Below are 19,244 nucleotides of genomic sequence, written 5' to 3'. Positions count from 1 at the left end.
CCCCACATGGCGGCCGCCTTCTTTCTGCCCACCGCTCAGGGTCCTGGGGTCCCCGGCCCCACCGTCCTGCCTCCCACCTACCTGCCACCCACAGAGAGGTCGGACACGGCATAGTAGTAGGACTGCAGCACCTTGGGGTCCTTGAAGATGTCGTCCCCAAACGTGTTGAGCCGGTCCAGGGAGATGAGGAGCTCGGTGCTGGTGACCCACTCCTGGGGGGGGGGGGGACAGAGGAGGGAAGGCATCAGCAGGCTCCTGAGTATTTGCTCTCACCCTGCTCTGCTTGAAGGTCCAGCTGGCTGCGCTGGGGGTCTCCTGGGCCCCAGGGACAAACCTTGCTTAGACAAATCCCAAAAACGGTGCAGAAATAAGGAGCCTGTGCTTTGGGATCATGCCCGTCTGGGGGCCAGGCCGCTTATAGGCTGTGCAACTTTGGGGAGTTACTCAACGTCTCGGAGGGTCCCCTTCCCCATCTGTAAAATGGGACAAGGAACTGTGCCAACCCCACAAGGGTGTTTGGAGGAGGATGGCCAATGGCAGCAGTGGGGCGTGGGGTAGGGTCACGCCCAGTAAGTGGCCGAGGTGCTGGGACGCAGGGCCGAAGCAGCCCAACCTATCACTTGTCACGCAGGTCACTTAACTTCTCCCAGCGGCTTCTGCGCCCACATCCTAGAGATTAGCGGAGGGAGGACATGTCCCAGTGCCCTTCTCCCCCACTCAGCTGGGCCTGATGCGGGGCAGGTCCTAGCTTCCAGGCTTCCCACACGCTTAGGCTCCCACAGCCAGTCCCCTGCCCCAGGTGACACCTGTCCCTACAAGAGTAGGGATTTGGGGCCCCTTGTTCTCACGGCATCCCCAGCCCCCAGGCTCTGCCTGGCACGTAGCAGGCGCTCAGTAAATACTTGCTGATGGCTGAATGACACCTCCCCCTGGAAGAGCGCGGCGGGGAAGGAGGGGAGAGCCCACGTGAAGGCTGACATTTTCATCCGCCTGCTGTTATAATCAGAGGTACACAGAGGCAGCTCCAGCTGAATTTTAATCAGCGTTTTAATTCAGCCCAGGAGCTCCTGGTTTAGCAATCAGGCCCATCAGGGCAGAAACGAACTTCTGGCAAAGTCTGTCTTCGGGTCCCAGCATGAAACGTAAGCCAGCGGGTCTCTGTGGCTCCCTCTGAGCTCAGTAGCTCGCCAGCCCACTGCCTGGGACCCGGGGCCTCTGCTCAAGGAGGTTTCTGCTGGGGAGGAAGGGGCCGGTACCAGAAAAACTTAAGTGGGAGCCTTAGCACCGAGCCGAGTTTGAAAGTGCCCGTCACTCCTCAAAGCAAAATGCCTCGCAAATGTCAGTGTGCCTTCAGGGATCTGGTTAAAACACAGCCTCTGAGGCAGAGGTCAGGGGCAGGGCCTGAGGCTCTGCCTTTCTAGCAAATGCCCAGGCCGTGCTGATGCTGCCGGGTCCCTGGAGCAGAGAGCTAGTGCCTGGGACGGGGGAGCCCAGCATGCATGGGGCTGTGGGCTGGGAGAGAGAGGGGAATTTGTTCCCTCGGCCCGAATCGTATGGGACTCCTCCTGATGCCTTAAAGGTCATTTCAGGGCAACCCGGAGCCCCAAGGTACAATGGGCTTTTGCAGCTTATAATGGCCCCAGCCAAAACCACGAGTGGGCTCTCAGGCAGATTTCGGCCAGACTCTGGGGTCCAGGATGTGGCATTACGAGGCAGGGGGCGGGGAGCTTGTGCTTCAGCCAGCACCCCGCAGAGGAGACGCTCAGGTGGCCACTCGGGTCTGGTGGCCCGATTCTGCCGTGGCAAGCCGGCCTTCTCCCCAGGGTCCCTGGCCCCTCATGGGGAACAGAGGGACCCAAGACCCCGCAGCACGCGGACACACCCTTCATTACTTCCCACCCAAAATGCTCCAAGTCCTCAGAGGAAGCCACCGTCCCAGATGTGCCCAGAAGGAAGGACAGAAGGGCAAGGTGGGTTTGTCTTTTGTCATCCTTCTCTGACCTTGGGTTCCACCTGGGAGCAGGGGGCTGGGTGGGGGGAGCATTTCTGAAGACGTTGTTTCTCTGTCGGGACAACGCCCAGCACATAGGAGACAACAAGTCATGGAAGGGTCTCAGCCTGAGCCTCTGCCCCGGGGTGATGGCTCAGACACAGGAACAGGGGGCCCAACCCTCTGCTTGTCTTCTGATGACCTTGGCTAATAATTGGTAATCTACAGAGCTTGGAGCCCCGTGGAGAAGAAATTGTCATTTTAAACAGAATCACGATGATGACATGCGAACATTTTTAATGAGACAAAGAGGACCTGGGCATCTGGAAATGTGATCCTGTATCTTAAAGGATTAGCCTTGCCCAAAGAGAGGCCTGGCCTTTGTCCCCCCGCTCCTGGGAGGTCGCTTCTAAGTCCTTGGAGTGCCCTGTTTGATAAGAGTGTCTTTGCTCGCCCGTGGTCTTGGGCCTCTCCAGACAGTCTATGCTAACAACTGGTTTATACGGGTGCCTTGGGCCGCATAGGATCAGCTTGCCCTCTGCGGGAGCGGAAGGTTAAGGTCAGCAATGTGACCTAGACCGGCCGTCTATGTGACCGACTCCTAGGCAGAGGCGAACCTCCCTGGTTGACAGTACCCTCCATACCGTCACATGGTTGGTGGGAGAAATAAATGCCGTTCCCACGACTCTACTGGGAGAGGACGACGGGAAGCCCCACACCTGGTCCTTCCTGGACCCGGCTCCGGGCACCTCTTGTCGCTGGGGTTTTCACGGCTGTCTTGAGTTCTGTGAGTCCCTCAAGACCATCACTGAACCTCAGGGTGGTCTTGGGGACCCCAAACCACCTGATTCCACGTGCTCCTGTGCTGGGCAGCCCGAGCAGGGACATAATTCCTCCTGGGCCTAAGTGTTCCTTTTAGAGAGAAACAGGAATTCTACCCCTCGCGCCCTGTTTATCTCTGACCAGCAAAGGGAATGTTCTGAGCCTGTCGAGAGAAGGCAGGGCAGACTTTCTCGGCACAGGAGACCCAGGGACCTGGACTAGAGGGTTGACCAGCGCTCAGAAACATCCAGCAGAGCTCCACGTCTGTAGGTGAAAGGTCACTGACACTCAGGAATGTGGCCATGCGTGGGGACCAATACTGGTAAGGCCACGAACCTGAGCAGACCCCGGTGGGCTGGACAGCGGGACGTGTGAACGGACATGGCTACGGGCCTCTCCTTGAGCCACTGGGAGCTCTTCCCTTCAAAGTGTGATTGGGTACCTCTTACGTGCCAAGCACGGTGTCAGCCGCTTCACAGTTGCCTGTCCACACCAGGCAATTCTAATCAAAATTCATTAAAATAAGACTTAAGGGGCACCTGGGTGGCTCAGTCGGTTAAGCATCTGTCTTCAGTTCTGGTCATGATCTCAGGGTCCTGGGATTGAGCCCCACATCAGGCTCCCTGCTCAGTGGGGAGTCTGCTTCTCCTTTTTCCTCTGCTGCCCCCTCTCCTGCTCCTGTTCTCTTTCAAATAAATAAACTCTTAAAAAAATAATAATAAAATAACTTCAATTCCTCGGTCACGCTAGTCTCATTTCTAGGGTTCTACAGACATGTGGTTAGTGGCTACCATCCTGGACGACGCAGCTAGAGATGACTTCTGCACTGTAGAATATTCTGGAGAGCACCACCTTACAGCACGGAACCAGGACTCTACGATTCCCAAACTCATGTTCTTTTCACATTTCTCATTTTATCCTCATAAAGCCCCCGGGGACACACGGGGCAGGCAATGGTATCAGTTCACAGAGGAAGGAAGCAAGGCCCTCGGGAGAGTGCTCTAGAAGGTTCTAGAAAGAGCACAAGTGAGGAGTCAGGACACTCAGGTTCTGGTCCGGGCCCTTCCACCAACTCATGCATGCCCCTGGCAAACCCCTTCACCAGTCCAGGCCTCAGTGTCCCCCGCCACATAAGGAAGGGCTCCCGGGAGCCACAGGGCTCTGCCACAGCAGGCAGGGGAAGGGACACTTCTGCTTGGCTGAGCAGGTCCTCCTCCATGTATCTCAGTGGCGGAGTCCACAACACGCATAGACACCACAAAGGCCTCTGTTGTTTAAGATCTGAAAACCGTGGGATCCCATAGGACCCCCTGTGTCCTTCCATTCGTGACTTTCCTGTGCTCCCCCAGGCCCAGGGATCCCCCCCTGCAGCCCAGTCCCGACTCGCCAGGCCCGGCTCCCCTCTGACCTGCAACACGGGGCTCTCCTCGAAGTTGTAAGCGCTGGGCCGGCCCTCCAGCGTGGAGAAGGCCACGTTACCGCCACTCAGCGGGGAGATGTCGCTGAACTCAGAGGTGCAGAAGGCCACGCGCTCGTCCTCGCCAGGGCGCAGGTACTGGCCCTCGGGCCTGCCGTAGGTCTTCTGGCAGGAGGCACTGTAGTACTGGTAGGGCTCCCACGGGCCGCTGGCCTGGGTGCGCTTGTAGATGGCAAAGCTCTCGGGGCGGCTGGTGTGGAATTTCAGCCTCACGTAGGTGATCTCGTAAGCCTTCCCTGCGGCAGGAAGACATGGACCCATTTTACGGCAGGGAAGGGGGGGTCAGAGTCCTGGGGCAGGGAGAGTCGAGGGGCAACGCGGTGTGAACTATCTCGGGTGGGTCATTAGAGGCTGTCTGGAGCGCTGTGCTCGGTGTGCCATGATCGCTTAGTGATGCCTGTCCAGGGGCGCTGGAACTGGATGGAAAGTGAACACTGCTATGCTTCCTAGACGCCTGCCATCCCTCACCTAGGCCAACTTGCCTTCCTGCACAGGATCTGAATGGTAACACCCCTGACAGGCCTCCAACCCTTTTTGCTCAAATATCTCTAGCAACGGGATGTTGCCACATCCTGAGGAAGGCCGCTTTACCATTAGAAAGTTATTTCTTTTACTACACTCCAGCAAAGCCAACCGTTCCACCCGCGTCTTTAGGCTCATTCCTCCCCAGTGATTTCAGACCCTTGGAGTCTGGAACGCCCCGTTCCAACTCCCCCGAACCCTAATGCAACCCTCCCAGGACTCTCGATTCTTCTGGTGTCCCTTTAACTTCTCTCTTGGTCCAAATTTCTCAAGAGAAGTCTACGTCTGCTTGGCCCCACAGCCTCACCTTCCAACTTGGCCCTCAGTCCATTGCAATTCAGCTTCTCCGGGCTACTCTATGGAAAGTGCTCTTACAAAGCCCCCTCACCCATAGCCCTCCATGGCCACAGCCGGGGGGCCTGAATTCCCGGGCCACTGGCCATCCCCCCAGGCCTCTGTGCAGCCCACCCTCCTGGGTCACGCTCCTGGGCTGCTCCTCAGAGCCCCCTGTTCATCCCCTCCCCCAGTGCCTCCTCCTCCATCCGCTTCAGCCCTGCCCCCTCTCCCACACTGCTGACACCAAGAAGGGGGAGCTTCCAGCTTCGGTCCGCCCTGCCCTCCTCTCTGCCCAGCTCCCCCCATCACATCCTGGGAGTCCCCACAACAATGACCCAGATCCCCCACAAGGACTCCGGGCTGTGCTGGAGGTCGGGATGGGCAGGAGGGCTGTGGGTGGGAGCAGAGCGGGCAGGGAGGAAAGTCTGTCCCTGCGTCCTCACCGGCCGTCAGGGGTTGTCCACGAGCAGTGCCTGAGAACAGAGGAATGAAGTCGTGCTGGGGGATCGTGCTGGGGGATCGGGAGCAACAGAAGAGGACTAGCTGGGAGAGGGAGGGTGGCTGTTTCTGGGGTGGAGGGGCTGGGTGAGTGGTAGGGGGAGATGGGGAGTGGCCTCCACAGTTCACTGAGCATCGGCCCCTCTAAACCCAGGGCGTGCCTGTCTGTAAAACAAGCAGGAAATCAAGGGCCGACTTAGAAGGTGACTTCCCTGGACATCCCCACCCGCTCCTCACGGTCCTATACGCTCCACATGGGTGCCCCTCCTCACCCAGCTCTCCTCCATAGCGTCCCCCCACTGGCACGTCCTCCCCCAGCTAGAGACGGGGCCTCCTGGGCACAGCACAGTACACGGGCATCGCACTGAGCGTCCTACGCTCCGCGTCTCCCCACTCCCCTCATCAGCAGACAACCTTCTGCTCATCGATCTGCATCCCTCACTGGACGGAGCTCAAGGCCAGCACTTGGCCTTTCCTTTTTATACTTTGTCCCACCAGCGCCTCGCAAAGTGCCTGACACCTGGCAGGTACCCATGAGCGTCTACACGCGTATGAAGAGGTCAACAAGGGACCACAGGGCCTACCGTGGCCGGAAGCCTCTCATCCCCAGAGCAGCACGAGTCCCTCCCCTTTCCTGCATCTGCTTTTTTCTCTCTGCCCAGGGCCCAGATGCCCCCGGAGGCCTGCCCTGCCTGCCGCACTTCTGTCCCTGTGCCCAAATACCCCTGGAGGCCTGCCTCGCCCTGCCGCACCTCTGTCCCTGTCCCCAGTCTTCCTTACCCACCCAGGAGACATCACTACAGTCCTCTGTTTAAACATTTTGGTCCTATTTAAGCGCTAAAACTACAAAACTCAGGAGAAAACACAGGAGCAGATCTTTGTGACCTGGGCTGGGCAAAGTCTTCTTAGCTGTGACCCCAAAGGCACAAGTGACAGAAGCAAAAATGGACACGCTGGACCTCATCGAAATAAAAAATGTCTGTGTTTCTAAAAACACTGTTGATGGGGCACCTGGGTGGCTCAGTCAGTTAAGCATCTGCCTTCAGCCCAGGTCATGATCCCAGAGTCCTGGGATGGAGTCCCGATCGAGCTCCCTGGTCAGCAGGGAGTCTGCTTCTCCCTCTGCCCCTTACCCGGCTTGTGCGCTCTCTCTCTCTCTCGCTTTCAAATAAATAAATAAAATCTTTAACAACAAAAAAAATAAAGACACTATTGGGGCGCCTGGGTGGCTCAGTCATTAAGCGTCTGCCTTCGGCTCAGGGCGTGATCCTGGAGTCCTGGGATCGAGCCCCACATCAGGCTCCTCCGCTGGGAGCCTGCTTCTTCCTCTCCCACGCCCCCTGCCTGTGTTCCCTCTCTCGCTAGCTGTCTCTCTCTCTGTCAAATAAATAAATAAAATCTTAAAAAAAAATTAAAAAAAAAAGACACTATTGAGAAAACAAAAACCCACATGATGAGAGAAGATATTTGCATATTTATAACTGAGAAGCGATTTACCGAGAATATATAAACAATTCTTACAACTTAATAACAAAAAAGACAAATAACCCAATTAAAAAATGGACAAAGGATCTAAACAGGTATCTCTCCAAAGACGACACGCAACCGGCCAATAAGCACATGAGAAGACGCCCAACATCATTAGCCAGCAGGGAAATGCAAATCAAAACCACAGGGGCCACCACTTCTCTCCCCTAAGCTGGATACAACCAAAGAGACAGATGAAAACAAGTGCTGTCAGGGACGCGGAGAAATCGGGGCCCTCCTACCTTGCTGTTGGGAATGCGAGATGGCGCGGCCGCTGGGGAACAGCCCGGTGGTTCCTCCAAAGGTCGACACGGAATACCGTGTGACCCAGCAGCCCCAGCCTCGACCCCGTGCCCCAGTGAAGGGGAAACACGTGTCTACGCAAACGCACACAGATGTTCACGGCAGCATTGCGCGTAATAACCAAAGAGCGGAAACAACTCAAATGTTTGCCAACTGACCCATGAATCAATAAAACGTGGTACGTCACATACTGAGATAGTATTCGGCAATAAAAAAGGATATTCTGATATATGCTACCATGTGGATACGCCTCGAAAACACTATCGTAAATGAAAGAGGCTAATCACAAAAGACTACACATCGTATGACTCCACTTATCCTGGATGTCGTGAGTCGGCGCACCCATAAAGACAGAGAATAGACAGCGGTTGTCAGGGTCTGGGGGATGAGTGGAGACGGAGGGCCACTGCTAAGGGGTGCAGGGTTTCTTTTGGGGGTGATGAAATGTCCCAAAGGCAACAGTGGGGATGCGTACACAACTCTATAAACCGACTAAAACCCACTTAGACTTTAAATGGGTGGATGGCGGGGGGGGGGTGCGCCTGGGTGGCTCAGTCGGTTAAGCGTCTGCCTTTGGCTCAGGTCGTGATCTCGGAGTCCTGGGCTCAAGCCCTGCATTGGGCTCCCTGCCCAGCAGGGAGTCTGCTTCTCCCTCTCTATCCCCCTGCTCATGCCCGCTCTCTCTCTCTCTTAAATAAATAAAATCTTAAAAAATATAGGGGTGGACTGTATGGTGAGTTCTATCTCCACAAAGCTATTTTACCTGCATTCAAAGATTGGATCGCATATGCATGAGGCTGGCCATGATTCGAGGCAAAAACCACCTATTAACAAGTGCTGGTGAGGTTGTGGAGAAATGGAAACGAAACCTTGTGCACGGTTTGTGGGATTGTAAAACGGTTCATTTGCTATGAAAACGTTTGGCATGTCCTCAAGAAGTCAAAAACGGAAGGAGCCTACAGTCCCGCAATTTGGGTATATACCACAAAGAACTGACAGCACGACTTCGCACAGCTATCTGTCCACCCGTGCTCACAGCAGACAGAAGGTGAGAAGAACACCCACGTGGCCATGATGATGGACAAACTGTGGTCTAGCCACACCACAGAATAGTACTCAGCCCTGAAAAAGGAAATCCGGACACACGTTACAACATTATGCGGGGACATTATGCGGAGTGAACTAAGCCAGTCACCAAAGGACAAATACTATGATTCCACTAACATAAGGTCCCTAGAGTCGGGGAGCTCACAGGGACGGGGAGGGGAGTGGCAGGGGCTGGGGGCTGAGGGAGGGGACGGGGAGTCAGTGTTTAATAGGAACAGAGTTTCAGTTTAAGAGGGAAACGTCCTGCGGGTAGATGGTGGTGATGGGCACACAGCAATACAAACGGTTGAGATGGTTAAGTTTTACGTTGTGTGTATTTCATGCAATAAAAGAAAAACTGGGGACCCTACCTATGTGTATCGGCCCCTTGGGAAGGCCATTTGGTGGCACGGACGAAGGGCCATGGGAGTATCCCTTGCCTTTGGGAAAATCATCCCGCTTCTGGGAATTCAAACAAGGAAAGGAGCCTACGTGTGTGAAAATGTGCATCCGGGTGTTTTTTAGAACAGGAGAAAAATGGGAACCATCGGGGTCCAGTAAACGGGAGGATGTAAATTCGCGGGGTGACCAGAGCCATAGAGACAGCCGGCAGTGAGCTTGTTGCACACGGGCAAAGCTTCAGCCAAAATGCTGGGTAGAAAGACACGAGATCGTATGTTCAGAATCATCAGATTATAATTTAAAAACTCCCAAAGAAGAGGCAGAAAAGGGAGACATCAAACGAGTCTGGGCGGAGGGCTGTGAGTGACACTGCCTCCTTTTCAACTGTTCTACGTTTTCCTAATTTTCTCTCACGAAGCTTGTTCTAATTTAAAAACTGGAGAAAACACATTAAAAAATTTTTTCTGAAAAGCAACCGCCTTGCCATGTTGTGTTTCAAATGTTTTTCAAAGTTCCGTTGCAGCACAGCTTGGCACTGGAATGCCAGGCCCCCGAAAAGAAAGCATGTGTTGGAACCTGAGTCGGTGTCTGGGGGCAGCCCAGTGGCTGCTTCTGTTCCGAGGTCCGGGCTTCAGAACCGGGCAGGGGCTTACCCCAGATGTGCGTTCACGAGAGCACACTGGGTGGACACTGCTGTGGGTCCCACAGCCCAGACTCCTCCGTAAACATCCAGCAGCCAGACACCTCGCGGGAGGGGAGCTTGGAGCCACTTAAAAGGTAGCTGGCAGCTAGAAGCGTGATCGGAAAACGGCAGTCACTGGGATTTCATGCAAAGAAGCAACATCACGCGCTAGGAAACATCACGGCTTTTCCTCTTCCTTGCCAAGCCAGGAGGTGAGAGAAGACACGACAACATCACAGAGACCCGGCAGGGACTTTCTGTTACAAGAGTTAATTAGAAGGGCCAAGAAAACAACTTAATCCTAGCTTTGTGATGAAAAGGTTTCTGCCGAAGGCAACCCAAAGGCTGGGGAAGGAAGCGGCTCCAAGATCTTCTGAACAGTGACAAGAATTAAATTTGCAGCCTCAACGCATACGCTTGCAAGCTCCAGGGGATGACGAGGCTTCAGGTTGATTAAGATAGGTGTGTTCCTGTCAGGAAAACTGGGCCAAAATGTCATCCCCAGTTCTTAACTGAGAGGACACTACCTCTTAGCAGCCCAATATGCTGTTCCCTCTGCCTGATTGCTGTTCCCTGTGCTCCTCACCTGGCTGGCTCCCATGCATCCCTGCTCATCCCTCTGGCCAGCCTCAGCCTAGTGTAGAATGCCCTTCTTCCCACCTTTCCTAGGTGACAATTACTCACCCCTAGAGCTGTGGGTTTGGGTGCCCCGTCAGTGGTCCCCCAGCCTCCCTGGGCTTCTTCATCTACTTCTGGAAAGACCTGCCCATCTCTCCCACTAGTCTGTGACCCTCTTGGGACAGGGCATGGGACTCCTTAAAGCTGACCACAGGGCCCGGCACACAGGAGGTGCTCAATAAATGCTTGCCATATGAACGATTAAAGATGAAGCATGATCTGTACCTTCAAGGTGTTTATAATCCAGTGAGCGAGTTGAGACAGGCAGGTCTGACAATGCCACTGATATTGCAAGCCACGACCCCTGAATGCGTCTGTTTTACAGCAGCCAGGATTTAGTGAGCAACTACTATGTGCCAGGGACCATGCTAAGTCCTTTTCTCATACTATAAGGCTAAGATCCCCAAACAGGTCCATCACTGAGCCTGAGGTTTAGGCAGGAGAAAGGCTCAACATCATGCAGAAAACAGCTGGGTCTCTGCTTGACTGCAGGCTTGTCTGCCCCCAAAGTCACTGGCCTGAGCTAGGCTACCCTCTGTTAAAGAATCTGTGGGTTCCCAGAGACAAGGGGCTGCCCAGGAACGGGTGCTGGTACCCATGAAGACTGCAGAGGCCACGTAAACCAGCACCAAGAGCACCAAGCATGGCCTCTCCAGCCAGCTGGGACATAAAGCCCATCAGGAATGACACCAGGGCAGTCATAAAACCAAGCCGGCCCACATCCGGCACTGACCAAGCAGAATGAGCTCGGAACAGAGAGGCTTATTTTGGGAAAGTGGAAACAAAACAAAGCTCTTTAATTGGAGCCATCTGGGAAGCAGTGGCCCGGGGGTGGGGCCGGAGGGGGCAGGGTGGGGAGCTGAGCTGGGAATGTGTGGGCGAAGCTGCCCTGCCCACTGCGGGCATGAGAACCAGGTGGGGAGAGCTGCTCCCAGCCTATGGGGGAATCACTTGGCCTTATCATGGTCATTCACTATTCCTGTCTTCCTCTCTCACCCCAGCTCTTGGCAGTCCGGGGCACAGTGAGTCCTGTGAGGAGCTAGGGAATCCCCATGAGCACAATGACAGACACCATGAGAGCCCAGCTGACTGAGGGCTGGGCCTGTCACAGTTCTCTAGTCTTTGGACCAAGAGTCTACACCCTAGGGGTGCCTGGGTGGCACAGTCGTTAAGCGTCTGCCTTTGGCTCAGGGCGTGATCCCAGCATTCTGGGATCGAGCCCCACATCAGGCTCCTCTTCTGGGAGCCTGCTTCTTCCTCTCCCACTCCCCCTGCTTGTGTTCCCTCTTTCACTGGCTGTCTCTCTCTGTCAAATAAATAAATAAAATCTTAAAAAAAAAAAAGAGTCTATACCCTAAATATGGATCAAGATTGTCAAGCATGTTGTCTAACCTGGGAAGAGCAACCAGTTTCCGTTGCTGATTGATTATTGCCTAGGGCTTTGTGTTAAGAAGGATTCTGAGGTCTGATCTGAGAGGTGACTGAAATGTGCAAACTACACGTTTGCAAAGAGAGGCGGCAGGGCATTCAAGGCCACTGCAATGAATCAAGGAATAGATGAGGGACTGAGTGAAAATGATGAAGAGGAGGGGAAACATGAAGGATATTCCAGAGAACAATCTAGTCATCTGGTGAATGCTGAGGTCAAAGGAGGGAAGAAACACAGCTGACACCCAAGTTTCTTGCTCTGGTGCATGGAAAGATGGGAGGACGATGCCTTTCCTTTCTACTTTTAAATACACATAAAATTTGCCATCTTAACTTTTTTTTTTTTTGAGAAAGAGAGAGAGTGCATGAGAGTGATTGGGGGGAGGGGCAGAGGGAGAGGGAGAATCATACACAGGCTCCATGCCCAGTGCAGAGCCCAACGCTGGGCTCGATCTCACGACCGTAAGATCGTGACCTAAGCCAAGATCATGACCTGAGCCAAAATCAAGAGCTGGATGCTTAACCAACTGAGCCACCCAGGAGCCCCTAGTTTTTTTTAAGTTATCTCTACACCCAAGGTGGGGATCGAACTCACAACCCCAAGATCAAGAGTCACATGCTCTTCTGGGGCACCTGGGTGGCACAGCGGTTAAGCGCCTGCCTTCGGCTCAGGGCGTGATCCCGGCGTTCTGGGATCGAGCCCCACATCAGGCTCCTCCGCTGGGAGCCTGCTTCTTCCTCTCCCACTCCCCCTGCTTGTGTTCCCTCTCTCGCTGGCTGTCTCTATCTCTGTTGAATAAATAAATAAAATCTTAAAAAAAAAAAAAAAGAGTCACATGCTCTTCTGACAAAGCCAGCCAGGTGCTCCCATCTTAACTCTTTCAAGCACACAGTTCACGGAGAGTAAGTACACTCACACTGCTGTGCGCCCTCACCCCCAACCACCTCCAGAATTCTGTTCGTCTTCCCAAATGAGAGTCCTCACCCCGGGAACAACTTCCCCCTCCCGACCCGGGCACCCACCATTCTACTTCCCATCTCTAAGAACCAGGCTCTTCTCGGGGTCTCCTAGAAGCGAAAGCACCCAGCACTTGCCCTTCTCAGCGTGACGCCCTCCGGGTTCACCCACGCTGCCTCAGGTGTCAGAACCTCTCTCCTGTCCCAGGCTGAACAACACTCCGTCATGGGCCTGGGCCACGTTTCGCGTAGCCGTTCGTCGCTTCGCGGACACGGGTTGCTTCCACTCTGGCTACTGTGAATAGTGCTGCTGGGAACGTGGGCGCCTTGACTTTCGGACCCCAGGTTTCAGGCCTGTGTGACGACCCCTGGCTGACATTCAGCTGGGTGTTCCAATGACCTGGTCAAGGGCTCAGGTGGGAGACCGGGCGAGAAGAGCAGGGGGAGTCCCGAATGTTGACCAGGGTTCCAACAGGAGCCCTTGTGGTGGCGGGGCTGGCATGGGGATGACGGAGAGCAGGGGAAGGCAGGGGTGAAGTGGCTGGAGGGGGGAGGCTGGAGCAGGGCAGGGCCAGGAGGAGGGCTGAGGCCCTCGTGAACGCACAGCTCAGGAGTCTGGGCTGTATCTGGAAGGCTGGGAAGTCACGGCGCCTGCACTCGTGCGCTCGCTCCCCTGTTCCCAGTGCAGGATACGGTGTGGGTGTGGCTGGGATGCGCTGAGGTTCAAGTCCGGCTCCATTTACCTGGCCTTGGGCAAAATACCTAACGGGGGGGGGGGGGCATTGGACAAGTGACTTGAAGGCAGGGCCTCATCTTCCTTTCCTTTTTTTATTGCTTTGCAAAACAGGTGTAATAACAGGGCTTGAGGAGTAAATGCCTGCAAAGCACGTGGAACGGTCTACGCACACGGCATGTACTCGGCTAAATGCTAGCTGCTGTCCCATCATTCACGCGACCAACGTTTAGCAAGCACCCCTGCGCAGGGGGCCTGGGCTGAGCGCCGTGGTACAGCTGTGCAAACAGGCATTCCTCTGCATCTCAGAGCTAGGATCGACACAGACAAACCGAAACCCCAGTGCAGCACGACCCGCTGTGAAGGGGTAAGGGCGGGGGGCTGCCTGGAGGAGGGCGCCTCTAAGCTGAGAGGGGCAGACAGTGGCTTGTCCACGGTTGCATCCCAAGGGCCTGTCACAGGGCCTAGCACACAGCAGGCACTCTACTGAGCTTTGGGACTTCTCGCTCCTGCAAATCCTGGGTCAATCCTGAGCAGCCCAGACAAGGGTGAGGCGGACAGGACCAGCTGGGCCCAGGGGCTGTGCGGCGACTGCTTCTGTGGGTGGACGCAAACCAAGGCTGCTGCCTTGACCCTTGATCTGAGTAGAGCCCAGCGTTCCCGCCAGACCCTCCAGGGAGAAGGAAGGAGGACTCGGCCCCCCAGCCCCAGCCAACGCAAACACGGCCGCCCACTCGACAGGAAGACACAATGCGGCCAAAGCTCAGGGGACCCAGCTGGCTTCGGGGCTCCGCAGAGGCCGGCAGGGTCCTCCTGACGTCCAGCCCCCACCCAGACCAGGCCCCCCAGTCTCCCTGTCCCCTTTGCTCCAGCCGTCCAGCCTCCTGGCTGCCCTGTGCTGTCCCCTTGAGCCAAATCATCCTTTGGTCTTTTATCAGTGAGGCTGGCTAACCATGTGTGTTCCCAGAGCGTAAATCCTCATGCACGTCATCCTGGGCTTGACCCGTCTCCTGGCAGGCCGTACCCCAAGGCCAGCACGGCCGAGGCTCAGCTCAGGCTTCGGGCAGCCAGCTGGACGAAGGCACAGAGAAGGCCTGCACATGGCAGTCAGACCTGAGCCTGGGGAGGGGGCAGGCAAGAGCCCACCTGCCTTACCCCTGCAACTACCCCTCTCCAGGGCTCAGTGCTCGCCTGCTTGCAGACTTGAGAGTTTTCCTGTTATTCCAGGAGATTCTCAGAAATCCAAGGAAGTGTTCAAACAAGAAGGGAGGTTCTCTCCACCCTTACCAAAAGCCAAGGCTCAGACCAGCCTAACCTGGCATCTTCTCATTCCCAAGGGCAGCGCTGTCTGGGCGGGACCCCAGGGCCTGCCAAGTACTGGCTGAGTGACCCTGGACAGCTGACTTTACTTTCAGGGCCTCAGTTTCCCTGCCTGTAAAAGCCCTCAGGCTGGGCTGGGGTTCTCAGCACTTGGTGGGAGCCCCCGGAGTAGTGTCACCCCTGATGGCCATGCACCTCCCCCAGCCTGCCCCCTTCCCTGGGCCTCGGTGGAGGGCGAGGACAGCCAGACCCTGACGCTGCCTTTCATCCCAGACAGGAAGGCTCAGCCTGGCGACTCCGGGATTTGGAACAGATGTCTGCGAGCTCACAGGGGGCTGGGAAAGCAGCGACCTCCATCCCGGGGCTGACCAGCCACCCCTCCCTCCCCTGCCTCTTACCCCACTCCCTCCAGGGGCCGCAGACCAGAGCCAGCCACCCATTCTCCCCTCCCATGAGCCCCGAGGAGTGGGAGAGCTGCTAGGAGCTGGCAGAAGTGGCCTGAGGACCAGGGGGAGAGGATGGGGCCTCCACTGGGAACACCCTGACAAGCCCAGACCTCTCCTTCCTCCGGTATTGTGCAATCCACAGCTCAGCATGGGGCAAACCAAGGCTGAACGGAACCCCAAATGGGCTAAATCTGGGGCCGCTGCAGGTCTCTGCCGTGCCCAGTGCGGAAACAGGGCCCAGGGTCAGGACAGATTTTGGGAGCCAGCTCGGCAAGCGTTTCCCAATCCTTGCATAGAGGCCACCCCCAGGGGAACCTCAGCCCTGAGCTGTTCTCAGCAGAGTGGCCTTGGCCACACACAAGGACTGTCACGGTTCCTGTAAGCACGTGGCCAACCTGAGCTCACGGAGCCTGCACCACCGCGGGGGAGGTGGCCGGTCTCAGCCCCATTTCATGGGGGAGGACATGGGGGCACAAAGAGGTGGCAGCATTGGCCCAATGAGGGGCTGAGCTGTGCCTGCGTCCAAAGCTCGTGTTGTGATTTCTACTCTGCTCTGTCTCCCAGAGCAGGCCAACGAGATCCCGAGCCGGGTCCAGAAGCACAGGACAGAGGAAGGGACACCGCCATCCATTCATTCAGGCTTCCTTTCTTCATTCCTAGGAACATTCCAGAGCCCCTCCTATATGCCTGGTGCCGCGCAAGGTGACTGAAAGAACACTGGCTCAGGGTAAGGGGTGTGTGTGTGTGTGCATGCGTGTGTGTGTTGAGTGTGACTATACGAGTGTGTGAGAGTTTAAGTGTGCAAGTGAGTATGTGTGAGTGTGAGTAGATGTATGTGAATGTGTGAGTGTGAATGAGTGAAGGTGTGTGAGTGAGCATGTGGGTGAGTAGATATGTGTGAGCATAAGTAGATGTGTGAGGGTGAGGGTGTGGACACAAGTGTGGTTGTGGGCACGTGAGTAAATGTGAGTGTGAGAGCACGTGTGTGAGTATGAGTATATGTGAGTGAATGTGTGTGTGTGAGGGTGAGCATATAAGTGTGAGTGGTGTGTGTGAGTGTGACTAGACGTATGCAGACGAGCACGTAAGTGTGAGTAGATGTGTGAGAGTGTATGAGTGCGAACAGACGTGTACGGCTGAGCATGAATGCAAGCAGATGTGTGGGGGTGAGCACACGCGTGTGAGTAGATGTGTGTGTGTGAGTGTGACTAGACGTGTGCGGACGAGCACATAAGTGTGAGTAGATGTGTGCGAGTTTATGAGTGCGAACAGACGCGTATGGCTGAGCACGAATGTGAGCAGATGTGTGTGGGTGAGCACACGAGTGTGAGTAGGTGTGTGAGTGTGACTAGACATGTGCGGACGAGCACATAAGTGTGAGTAGATGTGTGCGAGTGTATGAGTGCGAACAGACGCGTATGGCTGAGCACGAATGTGAGCAGATGTGTGGGGGTGAGCACACGAGTGTGAGTAGGTGTGTGAGTGTGACTAGACATGTGCGGACGAGCACATAAGTGTGAGTAGATGTGTGCGAGTGTATGAGTGCGAACAGACGTGTATGGCTGAGCATGAATGTGAGCAGATGTGTGGGGGTGAGCACACAAGTGCGAGTAGACGTATGTGAGTGACCGTGTATGAGCGTGTGCCTGAGCATATGAGTGTGAGTAGATGCGTGTGGCTGTGAACATGAGGTTCTCTGCCACTAAGGATCCCAGGCAAAGCTCAGCAAGGTCACCCAGCCAAGCACAGGGTCCCCATACACAAGTGCTCAGCAAACGGGAACTGCCCCAAACCCCCGGTGCTTCCCCGCCCCGCCCCCCACTTTGAGCCTGGGCTGAGCCTCTTGCCGCCCCCGCGTTCCACAGACACATGCAACACGTCAGCCAAGCCCCCACCCTCCGTCATGGAACAGCTTAACCCCCCACAGCCCCCACCCTGTCCCAGATTCCTTCCCCAGTGGTCTTGGGGTTCTGCCAGCCCCATCCAGCCAGCTCCCCCAGACTCCCTCCCCACGCTGGTTTCCTGTCACCTGTCTGGGGAGAGACCCCGCCCCATCTAGAGGTCCTGACAGGCCAGTGAAGGTGACAAAACCCCAGGGAGCTGAGCTTCTTGGGGGTGACAGCCCACAACTGGCCTGCTCTGCTGAGGGGCTCAGTGTCCCCACCCCCACCTCACTTCAATGTCATCTCCCAGGCCTCCCCGATGCACTGTCACCCAGGGCTGGGATGAGCCGATTCCATGGCTGGGTGGGGCTCATGTAAAGGAATTTATGCTCTGACCTTGGATACACACGGATGTTCCTATCCAGTCATTTAGCAGCTGTGCGTCTTTGGGCAAAACACTTAACCTTTCTGAGCCTCAATTTTCTCATCTGGAAACTGGGGTTCCGTAACCCCTAATCCAAACTGCTTAGCTGTGGATGTGTTTTGGGACTCAGAATTTTTTCGAGTTTAGAGAGATGATGTAGTCCTTATACCACGGATTGTGTTAACACCCCCAGCTGGGTTTGCCCCCACAGGCTGTACTTAAATGAGATTTCAGTAGCAAAATGTATGAATATTCACTCTAACTAGGATAAACAAGGTCTATAAATAGTCTCGGGTCCGGTTTAGCAGCCAAAATGAGTTACAAAAACACTTGAATTTTCAGAGTTTGGGGAGATTTCAAACCCACAGACAAGGGAGTGTAAAACGGGTGGACCCACCCCGCCAAGGGCTGCAACAGAGAAGACGTCTAGCTCAGTGCCTGGCACATCTTGGGGCCCAGGGAGGACCTGGGTTGGGCTGGAATTGAAGGGGAAGGGGATAATCCCATTCCCAAACGGGAGTGAAGGGCTGGGTCCAGGCTGGGAGGCTGAGCCCAGGGGTCTGAGGGGCCGAGGGGAGGGAGGCGCGGGCGGGGCAGAGCAGGGCGGCCATGCCATCAAGTCCAGCCACCCAACAGCAAGCTTAGCTCCTGCTCAGGGGCTAAACCTTCCGGGAGGCGAATGCCTTGTCTCCTAGCCCCAAGAATACATCCAGGACTGCACACAGCCCCGGGGATTCATGGGCCCCCAGAGTCGACCAGATGATCCACGCTGAAGAGCTCCTGCCCTAGAGCGCGGACTAGTGCACCTCCGGGTGGGTCCCCCCTTCCCGCAAAGCTCTGGGTCTAGGAGGACCCAACCGTTGCAGGGCACGGTCCTTGCATCCAGACCCACTGCTCTATGAAGGGCTCCCCGGAGGCTTCCCGCCCCTGCCAGCCCCCCGGGGGGGGGGCACCCATCAGTCCACCCTTCCAGTTCCCCGTCTTAGGGGGGGAGTGCAGCACGGGCCCCGTCCCGTCGACAGCCAACCCAGGGCGCGCAGCACCCCGACGGGCTGCGGTCCGGGGACGAGGCGGCGGCAGCGCCCGCGGCCCGAGCCGGCGCTTACCCAGGCGGAGGGTGATGTTGACCGAGGTGGGGTACTGCACACCGAAGGCCATGGACGGGCTCTGCCACCAGGTGCTGTCGTCCTGGCTGTGGAAGTCGGTGAGGTAGGCGGCGTCGTGGCGGCGCCGGGGGTCGGCGGCGTCGCAGCGCTGGCACTGCGCCCCCGCGCCCGGCGCGCCCACGTGCGGGCAGAAGTCCTCGGGCGGCCGGCCGCACGTGTGCGAGGCCTCGGCGCGCCGGCCGAACGCCGCGTTCTCGAACACCGGCAGGCAGCGCTGCGGCCGCCCCGCGTCGTCGTAGCACGCGCCCATGCCCGCGCCGGCCGCCCGCGGCGCCAGCAGCGCCAAGCCCAGCAGGAGCGCGGCCGCCGCCATGGCCCCGGGCCCCGACGCCCCGCGCTCGCTCTCGCAGCCCTGCGCGCCCCGACTCTGCCCCGCCGGCTGGGCGGCGGTGGGCGCGGACCCGCCTCCCCACCGCCCCACGGCGGGCGGGCCCCACGGACGGGGCGGGGCGGGGCGGGGCGAGGTGGGGAGGGGCGGGACGGGGCAGGGAGGGGCGGAGCGGGGAGAGGTGAGGAGGGGCGGGGCGGGCGGCACCCCCACCTCGCGGCCGCGCGGTCCCTGGG

The 19,244-nt window shown here is 56.7% G+C and overlaps 1 protein-coding gene across 1 annotated transcript in view; it reads right to left on the bottom strand.

The window, feature by feature from the left end:
- LAMC3 (laminin subunit gamma 3) overlaps positions 1-18,993 on the bottom strand; it is a 56,821-nt gene extending 37,828 nt beyond the window's left edge. Inside the window, exons 1-3 of the mRNA XM_040632076.1 lie at positions 18,621-18,993; positions 4,221-4,525; positions 82-212 (exon numbers count right to left, since the gene is read on the bottom strand). Coding sequence (XP_040488010.1) covers positions 82-212; positions 4,221-4,525; positions 18,621-18,993 — 809 coding nt within the window. The remainder of the gene's footprint in view (positions 1-81; positions 213-4,220; positions 4,526-18,620) is intronic.
- Between the last annotated feature and the right edge of the window lie 251 nt (positions 18,994-19,244).

The sequence above is a fragment of the Ursus maritimus genome, unplaced genomic scaffold (assembly GCF_017311325.1).
Source record: "Ursus maritimus isolate PB19 unplaced genomic scaffold, ASM1731132v1 scaffold_17, whole genome shotgun sequence".
Lineage (NCBI taxonomy): Eukaryota > Metazoa > Chordata > Mammalia > Carnivora > Ursidae > Ursus > Ursus maritimus.
The sequence above is the reverse complement of the archived record's forward strand: the minus strand, read 5'-3'. Positions and strand labels throughout refer to the sequence as shown.